Source organism: Pecten maximus, chromosome 16 (assembly GCF_902652985.1).
Source record: "Pecten maximus chromosome 16, xPecMax1.1, whole genome shotgun sequence".
NCBI classification, from domain to species: Eukaryota; Metazoa; Mollusca; class Bivalvia; order Pectinida; family Pectinidae; genus Pecten; species Pecten maximus.
The window spans coordinates 9,066,838-9,087,563 of NC_047030.1; the positions used below are offsets into that span (position 1 = coordinate 9,066,838).

General features: G+C 35.0%; 1 protein-coding gene across 1 annotated transcript in view; it reads left to right on the forward strand.

The window, feature by feature from the left end:
- Positions 1 to 13,869: 13,869 nt before the first annotated feature.
- LOC117314603 overlaps positions 13,870 to 20,726 on the forward strand; it is a 28,356-nt gene continuing 21,499 nt past the window's right edge. The window contains exons 1-4 of the mRNA XM_033868669.1: positions 13,870 to 14,004; positions 17,951 to 17,981; positions 18,229 to 18,369; positions 18,844 to 19,089. Coding sequence (XP_033724560.1) covers positions 13,870 to 14,004; positions 17,951 to 17,981; positions 18,229 to 18,369; positions 18,844 to 19,089 — 553 coding nt within the window. The remainder of the gene's footprint in view (positions 14,005 to 17,950; positions 17,982 to 18,228; positions 18,370 to 18,843; positions 19,090 to 20,726) is intronic.

Sequence of the window (20,726 nt, forward strand, 5' to 3'; positions counted from 1 at the left end):
TGTAGCTGATTCCCTTGACACTTCATGCTAATATCAACAGCTAATTAAGGCTAAATGAACTTATGTTGAATGAAGGCGGGCAGTCATTCATTCAATGAAAAGAAATTATCTAACGTCCTTGGTAGGTATAATATGTACACCTTTTTGAAATGGGAATTCTTCTTTACTTTGATATTTAACATAGCCACGAGAGCTTAAACTGCCTGACATGGCCATATTCCAGTACCCGATCTGCCCTTGTTGCGATAAGCAAGCGATCCGAGACAGGACAAAGCGTTCAAAATATACTTTAACCCACTGAACCAAGTACGTAGGGTATCGAGCACGATAAGCCTCTTTTCTTGTTTGATGACATGACCCCAATCAATCCATGCTCTTAGAGATATCTTGGATTACTGTCTCTGTCATATCTCGTTTGGTCTAGGACAATGTTACTGTTTTCTTCCAAGTACGTTTACATTTGCCATTTGGCACTGCATTATGGGATAGGGAAGCCTTATATGGGAGCCGAATTTTCAAGTTATGCCATCCTCTCGACAATTTAGATCAGTCAGGGATTTCAATCTACATGTGTGTAATTTAAATTCAAACAAGAATATATACATCTTTTATTTGCCCTTTAATTCATCTAATCAGAAAATTGTCATTCGCTTCGCCGGAGACCATCTTTTAAAAGTGACTAATAACAAGATTTAGATATCGATTTAAATTATCCATCCATATCTTGTTCAATCGTTAGAAGAATGACAATGCCTTCTGAGAAGTGATTAAATGCATCAATTTGGTGCCATTAGAAGCTATTGCACCCATAGGAACACCAACTGAAAGATATTTAATGCATGTAATATACCTTTATTTGCTATCAAATGATTTCAGACGATTAGACCACTCTCATCTCCTGCCCATGTCAGTTGCTAGATTGCTAGATATGGCGCTAGAGATGAAGATTGACTGTTGCGTGATTTCGCAATGTTAAGTATGTATCTATGATTTGTATATCACGTGTCACATTGTTTATTCTTTAACATATACCCATAAAGCGTATCAATGAAGTCACGCTTTCGAGATTTCTGATAAGATCACATGTATTATTGAAACAAAGGCGCCAACACGCGCCATGTCACCTTGGTTATAAGATGGCTTTGTTCTAATGATGTCATTCAATTGCAAAGGATGAAGTAGCGAAATACCGACCGTAATATATGTAATAAGTAAACACTGAAATAAACCACACCATTAAATAAACCACACCATTAAATAAACCACACCATTAAATAACAACACCATTAAATAAACCACCCCATTAAATAAACCACACCATTTAATAAACCACACCATTAATAAACCACACCATTAAATAAACCACACCATTAAATAAACCACACCATTAAATAACCACACCATTAAATAAACCACACCATTACATAAACCACACCATTAAATAAACCACACCATTAAATAACCACACCATTAAATAAACCACACCATTAAATAAACCACACCATTACTTAGACCACACCATTAAATAACCACACCATTAAATAACCACACCATTAAATAACCACACCATTAAATAAACCACACCATTAAATAAACCACACCATTACTTAGACCACACCATTAAATAACCACACCATTAAATAAACCACACCATTAAATAACCACACCATTAAATAAACCACACCATTACTTAGACCACACCATTACTTAGACCACACCATTAAATAACCACACCATTAAATAAACCACACCATTAGACCACACCATTAAATAAACCACACCATTAAATAAACCACACAATTACTTAGACCACACCATTAAATAAACCACACCATTAAAAACCACACCATTAAATAAACCACACCATTACTTAGACCACACCATTAAATAGACCACACCATTAAATAAACCACACCATTAAATAAACCACACCATTAAATAAACCACACCATTAAATAACCACACCATTAAATAACCACACCATTAAATAACCACAGCATTAAATAAACCACACCATTAAATAAACCACACCATTACTTAGACCACACCATTAAATAACCACACCATTAAATAACCACACCATTAAATAAACCACACCATTACTTAGACCACACCATTAAATAACCACACCATTAAATAAACCACACCATTAAATAAACCACACCATTAAATAAACCACACCATTAAATAAACCACCCCATTAAATAACCACACCATTACATAAACCACACCATTACTTAGACCACATCACATTTACCTTTGACATCATGACCCTTATTCCTTACACTCATAACTCATTAGATATTGTTCATATCCCGGCATTTATAAGAACAGGAAGCCTGAGGCTTCGCATTGATGCATGTCTTTTGATATTAGGGTAGCATTACCAATGAAAATCATCTTGCTATTATGCTTAAAAGTTTCGACAATCTCGATTTAGTTTTTGAAGCGTTGTTTAACCGAGATTCCATTTTCAAACTGAAATAAAGCAATACTATGTAGCTCTGTAGCATAGTGCAAATCTACATTTTCTTTAACCATCACGCTTTTACAAATAACGTATGTCATTTATGACATATTTGTTATCGCATTCAACTATGGGGAATTCAAATCAACCCGCCATCTCTTAAAATCAATATAACAGACACACTAATGTAAATCTTACTTGTCATGTGTTTAATCTACTAGGAAAACAGATAATAACACTTACAAAAAAATTGTTTTGAAAAGAATTCTTAAAAATATTCATTTTGAAAATTTCTTTCATTTAAAGAATCAATCAATTCGTGAGTACCCTTTTGATGTTTAATTAGTGATAAGATACAGTTTGTTTATCCTGGTGAACGACCTCAAAACAAATAGAATATAACAGATCATATGCTATGTAGACCTTGGTCTTTTATAACAAACAACTGACAAGATATCGAAATGATTATAAAAATGCCAATCAGTAACATACACTTTGATCTCTATGAACTAGAATTGCAATAATTACAGGACTTTATGGAAAATTACCAAGTCCTAAACGTTTACCTTTAAAACACCATTTGCTGAAACAAGAACATTTATTAACGAAAAATTGGAATCGATTCTTTGACAATCTAGAATCTGAAGTTTTGAATTTGATTTTCTCACACAGAGAAGTATATTGATCACGTTTACGATAAAACTAACATTGCATGTATACATTAGAAATAATTCCATATATGAAATAATATTTTGTGTATTTCATGAGACTTTTTTTGTTTCCTATATTTGCGCTCCGCATTCAATGCTGACAATCCGTAAGTCCTGGAGATTTACAACAAAACGAAAATAATAGTACTTATTAACACTTATTTTTTAAATCAAGCATACATTTGTAGTCATGTCTGTGTACAATTGTCCTGTAATGGATTCTAGTGTTTAGTGATAAGTGTGCGTTGTTTTATGTTGGATAACTGACTGAATGGCTGTACATGTTCTCAGATAAATAGGTCTGTCTGTAGCTAAGGCTGCCATGTATTTGCGCTTTGTTCTAGGATGTACATGGATGGTATTCATGTTACATATTACAATACAATATTCAATACCTATTATTACATTTTAGTGGTGTATGTTATAGCAAAAGAGTTACGTTATTGTTATGAGTGTGTGAAAGCTTGGACAATGGACTTTGTGTTACTGACTACTGACATGCATTGTCTATTGTCTACGTAATCTGTTGTTGTTCCCTGGGGATTTTAATTGGTTTAACTTATAAATGTGATGTGCGAGAGTGATCAACATTATTCTCATTGTAGTTAGACATTGGCCTTATACTCGTGTTCCTTTTAAATGATAATGGTCAATATATTATTTATCTAGTCCCCGTTAAGCAAAAAATGTGCGACAATGTGTGGAATACAACCTGAACAATTTGAAGATGAATACGTTTTGTGGTTCACTTTTGTGCAGCCAATCGGCAAGTCTTGGACATATATAAGCGGTATTGATGCTCGAGTACACACACTGGCGGGAGAATGGTCATATGGAGATAGTCAGTATGGAATGGAATAGCCGAGCGCGTGTCTCCGAACAAATCTGGTCTAGTATACGAATCTGGGACCTGCATACATACATACATAATGCATATGTGTGTAATTGTAATTCTGGTTTGGAATAAAAATGTATTGAAAAATAAAACTAAAAAGGAGGTTTGCAATGTGTTATTAAGTTGTAATTTAGACTTGACGGCGAGTGAGCCTTTCATCATCAGTGTGGTTTAAATAAATAGCAGGTATTCATCAACACTTCTCATCCGTAGATACATTCAAGTCAGCCAACCTGGATTCATTTCACGTCCACACATTATCGACACACGTCCACACATTATCGACACACGTCCACATATTATCGACACACGTCCACACATTATCGACACACGTCCACATATTATCGACACACGTCCACACAGTATCGACACACGTCCACACAGTATCGACACACGTCCACACAGTATCGACACACGTCCACACAGTATCGACAGTGAAGTTTATACAAAAATATACAAAATTATTTCTAAAGGATTAACATTGTAGATTTCTCGTTCCGTGTGGAGTTACTTTTACTAAAGACTATGAGAAGGCACATATCAAAACATCAACCATGGAAACTCGTTATATTCATTTGAGCATGGAATTCTTAATGATACAGTCTTCATGGAGCCATGTCCGCGATCTTTAAAACATGACCAGCAACAGTATCCCAGAAACAAACTGTTTAACTTTGAAAGAGTAGCTATATATCAAGGTTCCAATTTAGAATTTCCTATTGCAGGTCGGCATTATATACGAGTGGGATTTCCTGCCGGATGTCTTCGGCAGTATAAACGGCATCAGTTCTTAAATGATCTTAGCTGTTGATAGGACGTTTAACAATACCAAACCAAACATAACCCTGCCCAGCGGTAGGGCGCCACATTAAGAGGTGACTAAATTGGCTGTGTGAAGTTAGCTCAACATACGACATACGACATTCAAAACTTCATATCTTGTGTTTTTACCAGCCAACGAGGTAACTTTTGAATGTTCAGCGGCTGAACATTCAAAATCTGAATGTCGTATGTCGTATGTCCAGCCGCTGAACATTCAAAAGTTACCTCGTTGGCTGGTAAAAACACAAGATATGAAGTTTTAAATGTCGTATGTCGTATGTCGTATGTTGAGCTAACTTCACACAGCTGACTAAATTTATGATATTATATCTCCGCTCCTTTCTGATAAGTTTTCTTCTTTCTTCACACCGACTCATATTTCATTTTCTGTATAGCTTTCTTCCTTTTGCTCTTCGTTTTGCCCCTGGCCGAGACTTACCGAAGTCTCTAGTAAAGGTAGTTGCTGTTCCGGCTAAACGCTTGAGCACTTAGTGATTGGAACGGGAAATGGTCCGTTGTCAATAATGTCACCGGGTTGGTATCTTGCTGGGTATCTTTGGCAGTATGTTTAATTTTAATTCATCACAAAGGGGAAGTCATCCTTAAAACAGTTAAAAATAAACCTGTCCATAATATCTATATGCTGTAGTGCAGCTTTAATATTGTTTTCAAAAATCAAAAGCGTGTCCAAAATAGCACGACTTCCAGCCTGAAAGGTATCTTGGTAACCTGGCATCTTTATTTTCTGTCTGTGGATACAGCGATGGCGGGAACTGTAGTATTTAAAATACTCCTCTGGTATAAAGATTTATTAGTGATGCTGTTGTGGTTTATGGTGCTTGACTTAGTTGTAATTTGCATCCACGTTATACTGACAGTAAATGTACTGTGTATTTGTCCAGTGGGACATGCATAATTAACAATCAAAGCGCTTATTGAATTTGATATCCTATCAGCATAAATGCAAACTGGGTGACAGATAGATCGAATGACATCTTTTAAATATATGTTAGGCCTTCTCTTACTTTGTCATAACAAAACGTACATGGGTATGAAGAATGAAGAATCGCAGTTTCGCCATGTTGGCTCCAAGTGGTACGTTTCAGGAAAAGAACCAAGTGGATCGGTTTGGTTCTGCTGGTGCACCGCTTTCCATTACGAGATTCTTACATGTACTGGTACAACTGGTACGAACCCGATAAAGGAACGCACGGATATTAACGCAATTGCTCTCAATCCGAATTCTCCCAGCGCTTCATTCTTTCATAACGCATAGCGAAGCATTTCCATGACATTGATCAAAATGGCGTAACAATTACGTCATGTGATCTTGACTGCATCTATACGCTCATAGATGCATCCCAGATTAACAATGAGGCAATGGGTGATGGCGGCGCTAATGTAGATAGTTTAAAGTGAAATAACTATTGTATATGTTGTGGCTAATGTTGTTTCCCTACCATTCACAATGTATAAAATGACGCTGTTCTGGCAATGAACCGACCTTGTCAATGCGTTGTCTAGGTGGTATAAACGTGCCATTTATCAAATCAGAATCCGATACTGTCATCAAAGTAATCTCTTTCGGGTGGCGATGTTTCCATTTACCTCGTGTACGTCCAGAGGTACTAGTCTCCATCGCAATGCGCTCTTCTTGTTGTATCTGATTATAGGACGTTTTCTACATCAATATTGATGACGGTCACAGAGTTAATATTTGTACCTTCATAATGATCTAGAGCCCAAGGTCCAATTTCACCTATTAGAAGTATCCCAAGTGCCAATAATACGCCGAGAAAGTCGAAAGCAACACAGACATAAACTACGCTTATTTTACTCCGCTGGTAATACCTGTTGTTATAAAAGTTGAAATGTTAGTTATACATTCCATCAGTAAGACTGTTCCTAAACGCAGTATGCCTGCATTATGATTACAGCATACATTAGGGATGTCAAAAATGAATACAAGTGTTTTGATAGATATAATTTTGATACATTCTTGCCATAATAAGCTTGAATTAATCGTACTGAATTATTCAATTTGACGTTCGCATAGATGTCTTCAACGTCCCCTTTCTGAAAAAACACGACCTCTCTCTTGAGAAAAATAATAATAATAAAAAAACAAATACATTCATACGTTTTTTTCAATCTCAATGATGCTTAACTACGTTAATTGCCTGCGTTATATAAATGTATATAGAAAAAGTCTCGTATTACGTTCTTTCATTTTACAGCCCATATATCATGAAACTCTCACTTCTAGTGCAGGAATTAAAATAAAGCATATTATATGGAGCAGGGGGGGGCAGGGGGGGGCAGGGGGGGGCAGGGGGGGCAATTGCCCCCCCCCCCCCCCACTTTTTTCAGTGGGGGGGGCAAACATATCTTTTTGCCCCCCACTTTTTGACATCCAAAATCTAAAAAAAGGGGAAAAACCACGAATTTATATATTCATTTCGATAAATATCTGTATATTTTCGAACCGATAATGTTTTCTTGAAGGCAACGATAAAAACTTTATCTTGTACATCCGGAACATTCCGACTTTTATACTAGTATATCAATCCTCAGACCTGTGTGTCGGTCGTCTGCAATAGCCTGGTAAGTCAATATTTATATCTTAATACGAAATTTTGCTTAACTTCATCACATAGATTCAATAAGTTGATGATAATTTGTGAAGTTAATTGAGTTCATAATGAGAACAAGACAGAAACACAACATGAATAAGAATGCGCGGTTTTAACGTGAATAGAGTGATACTAATTACCGACAGGTACGAGGAAATACAAAAAAAATTCGGCTCGCGCCTATGGCGCGCGCTTTATCACTAAATTACTGCCCCCCCCCCCCCCCCCTTTCGATTGCAGATCCACAGGGGTGCTTCGCCACCCTGGGACCGCTGGGCGGCCCTCAGACCTCTCGCAAAAAGGGGAAAAAATCGGCTCGCGCCTACGGCGCTCGCATGATCACTTAATTACTGGACCCCCTTTCGAAAACTCCTGGATCCGCGCCTGATCCCGAATTCTTGGAAATGTGCTATATCCATTTTCCGCGGAGGGCTTGGACCCCCTTGAACCCCCTATCAGGGCGCTGTCCTGGACCCGTTGGGCGGCCCCTCAGACCCCTCGTAAAAAAAAAAAAAAAAGCAACAAAAAAAAACGGCTCGCGCCTACGGCGCTCGCATTCTTACTAAATTACTGGACCCCCCGCCCTTTCGAAAATCCTGGCCGGGCCTGGTGATTCATGTTTTGCCATAAATAATATATCCTGATTTGCGTAAATAACTTATTTTGTACTACATAAATTATCAAAATTATCATGGGATGTTGAAATGATAATTATTGCCTAATTTTGCGGAGATGGGATACGATTTGTTTAGTGCGTAAAATTTAAGGTTAAACAAAATTTTGCCCCCCCACTTTTTGACGACTTCCTACGCCACTGATACATGTTGTATTAGTGATCTTGTTTTAACGATTTTCACACTGAAAACCGTCCGCTAGATTAACGCTGCGCTAATTTAAGTATATTTGTATTGATTTCTATGGCAGGTACTCTAAGTTTACCAATTCTCTGTGATGTTTATCAGATTTTAGCTGACAGTGTGAACATATGAATAAGGAATAAGCACCACATGAATTTAAGAATGCCAGTATCTGACGCTACAGTTAAATATTATAAATAATGCTGGCATTCCTCGGTGATCAAACACAAGATATTTACTTCGAAACCCATTTCAATGGGACGGATCCTTGGATAACATGGATATCAAGTACACTTGTATGAAAAATTGAAAAGAATACTGATGCATTTAGAAACCAAACCTAAAATAGCATACCTCTACGTGTCTGCCTGGGACACCAGTCTCATTACTGTCGAGACCTATGGATATCTCAGTAGATTGTCAAGCTAACACCCAGTACACGTCGTGACAAAAACACAGGGATGGGGAACAGCGCACCGTTCTGATAGTCTGATACGATGATACATTAAATATTGACTTTAACTATTTGTTGTATTTTTTCGAGACAAACTATTGATTACATTCATACCTTGAAATATGTGTACTTGTTTATTTGTCAAATTCCAAAACGTCCCTTCATAATGACTGACACGCAGGCAAGTAGAGTGCAAATTGTCAAGATACCATACATGTAAACAAACACGCATGCCCACTATGCACGTGACCCTTCCAAGGCCGTCTGTAAATAATCATCGATCTTGCTATTGTTATTTTGTATCTTAATGATTCACAACAGGTATATTCATCAAAGTGATAATGTAATCGACCTTCAGACATATGCATTGTTGTTGGAAATTGCGTTCAAATCTTCAACACAAGTAATCTGTATTTGTGATAGAGGGGATTTAGAACAGAGATGAGAAGATACAGATCGATTTGACGATAACATCCTAATCATCTATCAAAGGATTCATACAAAATATATCAAATTTGTTCATGGAATGATAGAATCTTACACGGACTTGCATGAACTTTGGACGGGTATATCAAACTATTATTATTTTCATTGATGGAATAACAGAATCTTATATGGATGCGAATCTTGGGCAGGGATATCTCAATCATTACAATTATTGATGTAATAATAGAATCTTACATGAATCTTGGACAGGATACCTCAACCATTATGGGTATTTATGTAATAATATAATCTTACATTGACCTGAGCCTTGATTAGAGATATCTCAACGATTACGGATATTGATGTAATAATATAATCTTACATCGACCTGCATGAACCTTGGACAAGTATATCTCAACAATTAAGGTTGTTGATAGAATATTAGGATCTTACATGGACCTGAGGGATACCTCGACCATTATAATTATTGACGGAATAATATAATCTTACATGGACCTGAGGGATACCTCGACCATTATAATTATTGACGGAATAATATAATCTTACATGGACCTGAGGGATACCTCGACCATTATAATTATTGACGGAATATTATAATCTTACATGGACCTGAGGGATACCTCGACCATTATAATTATTGACGGAATAATATAATCTTACATGGACCTGAGGGATACCTCGACCATTATAATTATTGACGGAATAATATAATCTTACATGGACCTGAGGGATACCTCGACCATTATAATTATTGACGGAATAATATAATCTTACATGGACCTGAGGGATACCTCGACCATTATAATTATTGACGGAATAATATAATCTTACATGGACCTGAGGGATACCTCGACCATGATACTTATTGACGGAATAATATAATCTTATATGGACCTGAGGGATACCTCGACCATTATAATTATTGACGGAATAATATAATCTTACATGGACCTGAGGGATACCTCGACCATTATAATTATTGACGGAATAATATAATCTTACATGGACCTGAGGGATACCTCGACCATTATAATTATTGACGGAATAATATAATCTTACATGGACCTGAGGGATACCTCGACCATTATAATTATTGACGGAATAATATAATCTTACATGGACCTGAGGGATACCTCGACCATTATAATTATTGACGGAATAATATAATCTTACATGGACCTGAGGGATACCTCGACCATTATAATTATTGACGGAATAATATAATCTTACATGGACCTGAGGGATACCTCGACCATTATAATTATTGACGGAATAATATAATCTTACATGGACCTGAGGGATACCTCGACCATTATAATTATTGACGGAATAATATAATCTTACATGGACCTGAGGGATACCTCGACCATTATAATTATTGACGGAATAATATAATCTTACATGGACCTGAGGGATACCTCGACCATTATAATTATTGACGGAATAATATAATCTTACATGGACCTGAGGGATACCTCGACCATTATAATTATTGACGGAATAATATAATCTTACATGGACCTGAGGGATACCTCGACCATTATACTTATTGACGGAATAATATAATCTTACATGGACCTGAGGGATACCTCGACCATTATAATTATTGACGGAATAATATAATCTTACATGGACCTGAGGGATACCTCGACCACTATAATTATTGACGGAATAATATAATCTTACATGGACCTGATTGATACCTCGACCATTATAATTATTGACGGAATAATATAATCTTACATGGACCTGAGGGATACCTCGACCATTATAATTATTGACGGAATAATATAATCTTACATGGACCTGAGGGATACCTCGACCATTATAATTATTGACGGAATAATATAATCTTACATGGACCTAAGGGATACCTCGACCGTTATAATTATTGACGGAATAATATAATCTTACATGGACCTGAGGGATACCTCGACCGTTATAATTATTGACGGAATAATATAATCTTACATGAACCTGAGGGATACCTCGACCATTATAATTATTGACGGAATAATATAATCTTACATGGACCTGAGGGATACCTCGACCATTATAATTATTGACGGAATAATATAATCTTACATGGACCTGAGGGATACCTCGACCATTATACTTATTGACGGAATAATATAATCTTACATGGACCTGAGGGATACCTCAACCGTTATACTTATTGACGGAATAATATAATCTTACATGGACCTGAGCCTTGACTAAGGCGGAGACGAAGTACACGGGTTGCAAAAAGACAATATCTCTATTTCATCTATGTTTTACCTGCTCATGAGTTTGCTGTCACCCTTTATGGTGATTTCTTAGTCAACGTTTAAAATATTTAAACAGCTTGGCCCTGTTTAAGTTAAGTCTTGGATGACAGAAAATAATCAACCCCTACCTTGAAGATGAGACAGAGAAATATCCAAACCTCGGCAGAGCCTCGAGTTCGGTAGCTAAGAATATGACCCATCGGATTAGCGATTTCTCTATCACACCCTCAAGGTAGGAGAGGCTCTTTAATCCAGCTTTCCAGGATTCGTCAGTGATGAAACGAAAATGAGTAGGGATAAAAAAGGTCGATAAGAAAGATCAATATGCCTTTGTTATAGAAGTAAAGGTTCGTTAAATAGACAGACAGACAGCTAAATTATAGAAAATGGCTTTTTGATATTACTTCATCTAATAGAGAACAGTGACGCGTTAAACATTGTAGGCCACAGTAATATCAGTACTTCCTACGTCATCAACAGTTGTTTCATTGTGTTTTACCATTATGTTTGTGCGATACATTCGTTATGTTAACAAAGTCAGTACAATTGATAATTATTTACACGTAACTCTGAATTAATATAATTGCCAATATAACATGAACATTATGTGTTATATTCGATGTTGCTGACAATGTATTGTCGTTCATCTTTAAATTCCTTTTGTACACCCGTGGACAATCAGCCGTAACGTAAAACCTCCTGGGGAAAATACTCAAAAATATAAAGAGTATACTTAATTAACGTAAAGTGTCAATTTACAGGTATTTTCATTTGGTGTGAACTAGTTATATGTTTACAGAAGGTTCCGAAGCGCTAAATCAAATAACAATTATGCGGCTATTGAATCATAGGTCACGTTCCAATAGCTGTCACCTATATTAGTAATTAGCAAATGTTCACCAACTGAAGTGACAGCAATTATAACTAGATAATTTGATTACATTTTCAGTTTTGTACCAGATGCCGATTGGTCTACATCAGATCACGCGTTATACCATTGATCATTGAATTGTTCTCTGAAACAGTGATAAAACATCATATTTACACTCGTATTGAGGGTATGTATGACGTTGTTGGGATTATTAAGGAACACTATGCAGTACATTTAGTTCTCAGTGCTCTAGTTACTGTACCGACATGTAATAAAGTAATAACGACAGTTACGCAGCTCAGATAACAAATATCAACGTCGGCCTCCATCCTCGGTAAATAGTAGTTATCGTCGTTCATAAAATCATCTAGTCACGTAAATGATTTCAGTTGTTTAGAAGTGTAAAATACTGTAATATATCTGTAATGACAAATTTCAACAGATTGTTAAAAATGAAAACCACAGATACAAAGTACAGATAGTGAATGAGTCACGTTGTTATAATTGGCAAACACATGCCATTTCGTGTTATTGTGGTTTTTAAAAGTTAGGGTTCCCAGCAATGTTAATTTCCCATAGGGGTCGGCCTAAAGATTTTTTTACACTTAGAAACCTCTCAACGATACATTGCTTTATGCCACCAAAGTTGGTCCCCTTGGCTATATAAAATAATCGATACTGCCATTTTTTTTTAATTAATTGCTGCGTAACTTAATTATTACTTACCCTCAGCCTTTCCAAAAATCAAAGCTTTACCATTAATGCAAAGTGTTGATTTTTGGCTTTGATGTGTGTCACCCCAATGACTTGTTGGACGATAGTGGACATAACACACCACCCTGTTATACTCCAAACGAAAATATATACATGTGCATTTCCTAATATAGAACAAACCGTAGCACGCGTACAAGTAATGCCGACAAAAGGAGGCCACGTCTATAAATCTCCATCACTATTAATTACGTATAATTAGGACGTTAAATACGATATAGTACATATCCGATAGTGACTAAACAAATATTGTAACAATGTATCCCATATACCCAATCTCATTGTTACGTCTTACATTTTTTTTCATAATAAAAAATAGCTTCTATGTCCAGAATTTGAAATGTTATATTACCATAGCGCTTCGATCCTATTGATAAGATCGCGTTTGACGGGGTCCTGAAACACCTAATAGAGTACGGCTGTCACAATGAGAGATACATTTGCAGATGCGGGTTGTAAAGTCGTCTTTAGGAGAGATATTGAAAAAAAAAAAAAAACCTGCGAGAAACATAAAAAGTATTGGTCTTCCTTTAGTATGCGTTTTTCCTGGGCATATTGGACAAGAATAGTTTCTAGAAATTATTTCACACTGTTGGTCCTCTACTGACACAGATATACACGATCTAGGGTTCAGGGATGTTTGCCAGGTCTGGAACCACGTGGTTTGACAAGATGCCGTCTTATCTAAAACTTGAGCAGACTCTACATGACGACCCGCAGGCTAACCTTAATAGATCCAAAACTAAATCCAGATGGATATTGGAGTCATATCACGGACGTTTCAAGATACCAACCGTCATCTTCCAGGTATTAGGTATGGTCGAAAGGGACAATTAGAGCTACGATGCAGACCAACACTGATATGGCAAAACGGTTTTAGGGCGAGGAAGCCATATTAAATTCCAGATAAGGTGGTTTAATGTGTAAACCAACATAAAACTATCAAGGAGTCTTCATGTCACTAACAATATTCAGCAGTTGTAAGACAATTTGATGTTTGCGGTTATCAGAGAACATGACGGCCATGTCGAAAATGGAAATTTCACTTTAGTTGATTATTAGTATATAGGTGTCAGTCCTTATATACTCACGAAAGCAAGTATCAACATTTTATTTCAGTTCACTTTACAATATTTCAATGCAAATCAGATTTTCCCTATGGTCGTTTTTCTTTTGAAAATGACATAACAATATCGCCAATCACTTTGAACAAGACTCCTAATCACTACTTTTGCCCAATTTTTTTTGTACTGTTTGGAAATGTTTTTAGCACATACTTACAAATGAACTGCAAATGACATTAGTATTTTTAACATTCATAAAAAGAGCATGTTCCTACTCAAAATCAATCACATTTTTATCTCAGATTCCAAATGTATTCAAAAAGGTAAAGTTCTTGCTATGCATATATGATATCTGACATGTTTTTATCAACATGTTCATATTTAGTTTTCTATTCATTTTTTGGCACCGAAATGGCGCTATGATTTGCGTAGGTACATGAACTTAAATGCCTATTTGTAAACGTAGGACTACGGATGCTACCAATAGCGCATACAAACTATCGTATTTGCTTCTTAGGCCATTTTGAAACCCCACCTTTGCATGTGTCTCAATGAAAATGATTTTTATTATTTTATATTTCCTACGGAGGTATAACTTATTACTTCCCCTTGTAAATATAGTTTAGCATCATTTGACATACAAATGTAATATTAACAAGAGGCTAACTTAGAAATACATTCGTGTCCACACTGGGGTGAGTGTACAAAGGGAAGCAATCAGTATGGCAAGCAAAGTTGTCATTTATTCGTGGAGTAATGTTCATCCAGTATTTTCATCAAATTATATTAGATATCTTATATAATATATGGATATCTTATATGTTCATGAGATATCATATGTTTATAGATATCTGATATGTTTATAAGATATCTTATTTAATGTTTAAGAGATATATTATGTAATATATAAGATATATAAAAATATATAAGATATATCATAAACTTTTCTATATATTTTATAAGATATCTTATAAACTTTTTGTTTATGAGATATCTTATATGTTTTATAAGATATATCATTAAAGGTATATGATATCTTATGAAGAATGAGACTCGGGAGGCCGGCAAAAAATAAAAGTCCGAGAATGCCTGCTCCCTCTGTAAGGTAAATTCCGTTTTTATGTATATCATATAAGATATCTTATATATTTTATGAGATATATAAGATATCTTATAAAGAATTATATACTATATCTCGTTTATAATATTATGGTAAATATTGATTCCAAGAGAGAAATCATCTGGAATATGTAAATAAAGCCACTTATGGACAATTTTAGAACTTATACATTTTCATGCATGAAGTAAATACGATTTGCATTCAACTGCATTTTATTGAATTGAGGTTCTGATTGTGTCTTTACCAGGTGGCTTGACATCAGATTCCTGTGAACATATATAACACAGTAACACAAATGGCGAGGGAAGATTCGCAATTACACCTCGCTGTTGCTGCAATACTTCTCGTTAACATAGATATATATTTCAAATTGAAGAAAGCATGGGGTATTCAGGAATTAACGAATGTTGATGAATTTTTAATTATTATCCTAATTGTTTTGCGAGCGACAGTAACACAATGCAAGTTACTATAGGCAGTATTTTCTGCAACGAAAAATTATCACAAATTTAATCGATAATTTTTTTTGAATTCGGATACAATGAAGTTTTGGGGAAATGATTTTAAAATATCCCCACCACTATGATTAGCTTTGGAAGAATGTAGTGATTTGTTTTAGATTTGTCTCCCTTGGATCGTATTAAGCATCTATTTGTTCAAACCATTTTCATAAACTTGAAACAATAGGCTGGGAACGATTTTGAACAAATATCTGTACCAAATGTGTTGTCTTGTTCTATATTTATTTATTATATGTTGTTTCGTTATAAATAACATGTCAATGCTCATCAAGATTGTTTTTTCATCAATACTTTGTTTATCTCTATACGGTTTTGATCATGTGACAATTCATTGTTCCGTATTTCTATCAAGATCTATTAACCTTGCCGTGTGTATCTCACATTAAAGCTATTTAACACGCATCGACATTAAATGAGGTCTATTCAGCTATCTAATTTTGTTTACAAACGTGTTCCGCTACTACGTAAGGTGCGGCAGACAAATAGTTTAAACTTGAGGGTTTTACAATACAATACAATACCCTTGGTTAAACTACATATTCCACTGAGTACACAAGGTGGTAGATCTTCGTCTCTATAGTTATAAAGGGAGTATTTGAAATGTAGATTAGCTATAGACAAAATAATTACAAGCTAGATCATAGCATTCCCCATCGGTCTCAGAAATACACCACAAATGACTTCTTAATATCATTTAAAACATATATACTGTTCACAATAAAACGTTTATGACCACCATCTCTATTGTCACTGTCAAAATATAAAAAATAATTAAGCAGAAAATAGTCAATAATTGTTCTCAATTGATATTCAGAGATGAAATTGAAAACATAATACTATTTTTCTGTTCCTTTGATGGTTTGACGTTAAATAATGGTAATTCAAACACCGTTGTGAGGTTTCCTGTTGTGTAGGCAGCATAGTAATCCCGTACAAACCAGTAAAACAACACCTGGGCACCCAACAATTGAACTCCCCGCATCTCTCACTCATGCACTCTCTCTCTCTATATTACATCACAGACATCAGGAACAGAAGGAGCTCCCCGCTAAGGAGTACCACACTCCTTTGCATGAGCAAATGGACCAACCGGCACCATTAACCTATATATTACTATGTAAACATTCAAGTAACGATTAAGGATGAGTACACGGTGACCATGGGTTATATAGATAGGGACGTCATAAGTAAAACTTCAGAGTGGTGTAACATCAAATGACCGTGAATTAAGTATGAGGCAAATAATAACTTTTACACCACGGGTTCATTAACCTAAATAGTTTAACACAGACAAACAGTAGCCACGGATATAGGTAATCAATACAATAAATAAACAGGTATACTATCTAAATTCTCACGCTCAACATGTCCATACGTAAATATATATAAAATGGTACTATTAAAATATCATATAGGAGAGAAAATACTATAACTTCATAAAAATAGTACATAATATCATAATACAAATACAATGTACTGACAACACCTTTATATGTGACATGACTCGTGTTCACCTCTGCCAGGGTAAGTCTACCACACAGTGATTAAACACCCATTGTTTCACAAATCAAAACACAAACGACATTACCTTGTTCCGAACGTATTTGAACATATGAAGGAAGAATACCCTATAAACAGTTGAAAATGGTATGTATCATATATTTGGTGATATTCAATGTTCCACAGGGCTTTATTTGGTAATATATGACTTATTGATGAAATTAATATGATAGGTTTAAAATAATGTATAAATATATATAATGGAGTATTAATATTTCCTGTATTGCCTTACAGTCAAAATCTTCTTTAATACACGTGTTCGTCTTAATCCGATTTCTGTCATGCTTTCTATGAACATTTGTTGGTACACACCAAAATAGAAATGAATCTACATGCATGTACATTATTCCTCTTTTTCTTAACTAAAATACATTGGTCTGATAAGAAAACTATCTAATCGACACATGCTCAGTAAATGATATATTTTCCAAAGACAAATATACCATAATAATAATAATGCACATACCTGTCTACTTTACTGATTCCAGGTTGAAAATTTAACAGAAGAGCAGATAAATGGTAAGTAGCCCTTAGTAGGCTTTAAAACTGGTTACAGTATGATTAATTTGATATCTCGTTCTGTGTTTGTACCATTTCGCTAGTATAAACACTGAAGCATCCGACTTCCCCATTAATGGTTTAATTATGAATATTGCTTATCTTCTAAAGCTATCACACCTAATAACAATAGGCAGACTATAAGATTGGTGATATTTTCACTTTCATAACAAAGTTATGATAGAATGTACATGTTACTTGACTGCAGAGTTTAAAGAAGCCTTTACAGTATTTGATGCTGGCGAGGGTGCCATACCGGCGAAAGAAAGTGGAACAGTAATGAGGTCACTAGGGATGAATCCAACACTCTCCCAGCTAACAGAATGGATTGAAGCTGCAGATCGGGATGGTTAGTATATGATATATTCCTAAATACCAATATTATCATCACTTAGTCCAGTTATTTCCATCAGTGCTGGAAGGTACACATTCATTATATACCGTTATCAGACTGGCTCTGATTCAAGTTCAATCTTAATGTAACTGAAGGCTTATTTATCATCTGGGAACTAACGTGATTCATTCATTCTTTTATAGATCTTTTTTGGGATAACATAGGTGTATAACTATTACAGACCCATTGATGTTATTAAATTGAATAACCTTTTAAAGATTTGTCTCGGCCATTGGCACGGGGAATACTCAGATATCTAAGGTAATAACTTTTGGTGTTAACCTCATCCAAAGTCAACAATTTTATCCTGTTTTGATCATGAAAACGTAATGATAAACATTGACATCCTATTGATATTGTGTATGACAAACAACTCTTGGTCAGCTTCATTATATGATAGTTTTGGAACAATAAAAATGTACATTTCAGGAACTGGGATGGTCGATTTCCCCAGCTTTCTAGTGATGATGAGTAAAAAACTTCAAGACCCGGAAGAGGATGAGGATGAACTGAAAGAAGATTTCCGAATTTTTGACAAGGACGGATCTGGTTTCATCAATGCTGTAGATTTTCGCCACGTGATGACAACCACAGGGGACAAACTCACAGACGAAGAGGTAGACGAGATGATCAGAGAGGCTGATCTTGATGGAAGCGGCCTTATTAACTATGATGGTGAGAGTCATACACGGGCCATATAACAGTAACTAGATTATATTAATTAATTTGTAACTTAATATCTGGTTTTTTTTTGTATTTGTTTTGCTTTTATTTTAAGAATAGTAAACCATATATAAGTAATAAAATTAAACATATTTCTATCATTCTGTAAATGCGTGAAAGTTCCCACAATATAGTCTTTTACAGTATCAAATGTTAAGTTATTATGATCTTTTTACATTCCACCTAAACCACCAGTCACAATCCAATAATATTTCGTCGGTATTATTATTTGTCGGTTTCCTGCAATATTTTATCACACAATTAGGCTGTTACCTGATTATTTGCATACTCCACTATTATACTTTTATACCATTTTGTTCATTGGTGGAAAAGTGAGAAAATAAAATTATGACATCATGATTTAGACAATTCAGTTTGATTTTGTCTTCCACTTTTTGAAAATAAAACATGTAAACGAAAAATGTGAACAGAAATTTCTTAAATATTACAAAACTCTCGAAATTCAAGTTTTTCGCAGGAAAAAAAGGATTTTTTAAGGTATTTCATACGAAACCAAAACTCATTAAAGTCATTATTGGAAATTGGTCTTTATATTATTTTTCAGCTTTTGTTACTATGATGAAATAGATACTGCCATGTGTAGCAGCATAGTTATATTGGGTAAGTAAATGAAGTTGGGCAAACCTCGTGATCTCGAACTCTGACCATTCGGAGACCATGCTTTACTCGAAGTAAAATCAGATTCTTTGTGAAATATACTTGGTTACCTCGAAAACTCTGGACATCTCGAAGTTTATTTATGGTCCCGTTGACTTTGCGTTAACGAGGTTCCATTATGAAAATTTGAAACATGATCTATTCCTTAAAAAGTAACACCAGACATGAATGTTTATCATATCTTTGGCCATTAATTGCATGATAAATGTCAATGTGCATAAATCTGTTTATTGCTTTATTCCCAATTAATGAAATTATAAATGATAGCATTTTACAAATTCCAACGATTGCATACTGCTTTTTTAAATGCATTCATATGTAAAACTAAGTCAAAACAAGTAGCTTAAATTGAACTGTGGTTAGGTTGTGTACTTTCGAATGGGAGACAAATTAACATAGATATTTGAAATATCATAACATGAAATTGAAGCAATTTTTTATAGTTTTGATCATTATCACTTAACTTCCTACGTATTTTTCAAATATCATACAATATGAATTATATTAAAATGGTTTCTAGCTGTGATCAAATCTAAACATATGTAATATATTTACCAAATATGTTTAATGATGGTTAATATATTTGTTTTATTGTCTGATGTCAATATCTATTTCAGAGTATAAGAACGAGAACAAGACGTTCGGAAGGAGCTTTTCCCGGAGGATTCGTTATCATCTTCGTATATTATGTATAAAAACATATGTTTAGTATTATTCTTACTACGGATAATCATTTGCGGCTTGATACCAACACACAAGGACATACGCAATATATATATGATTTAATAAAAATCGACAACATTTACCTATTTTAAAGTGTACTTTTTATTATAACATTATTGGGGAAAATGACAACTTTTATAAGGAGAATCTGTTATCTTACCAATGTCGTATCCATTTATATAATCCGA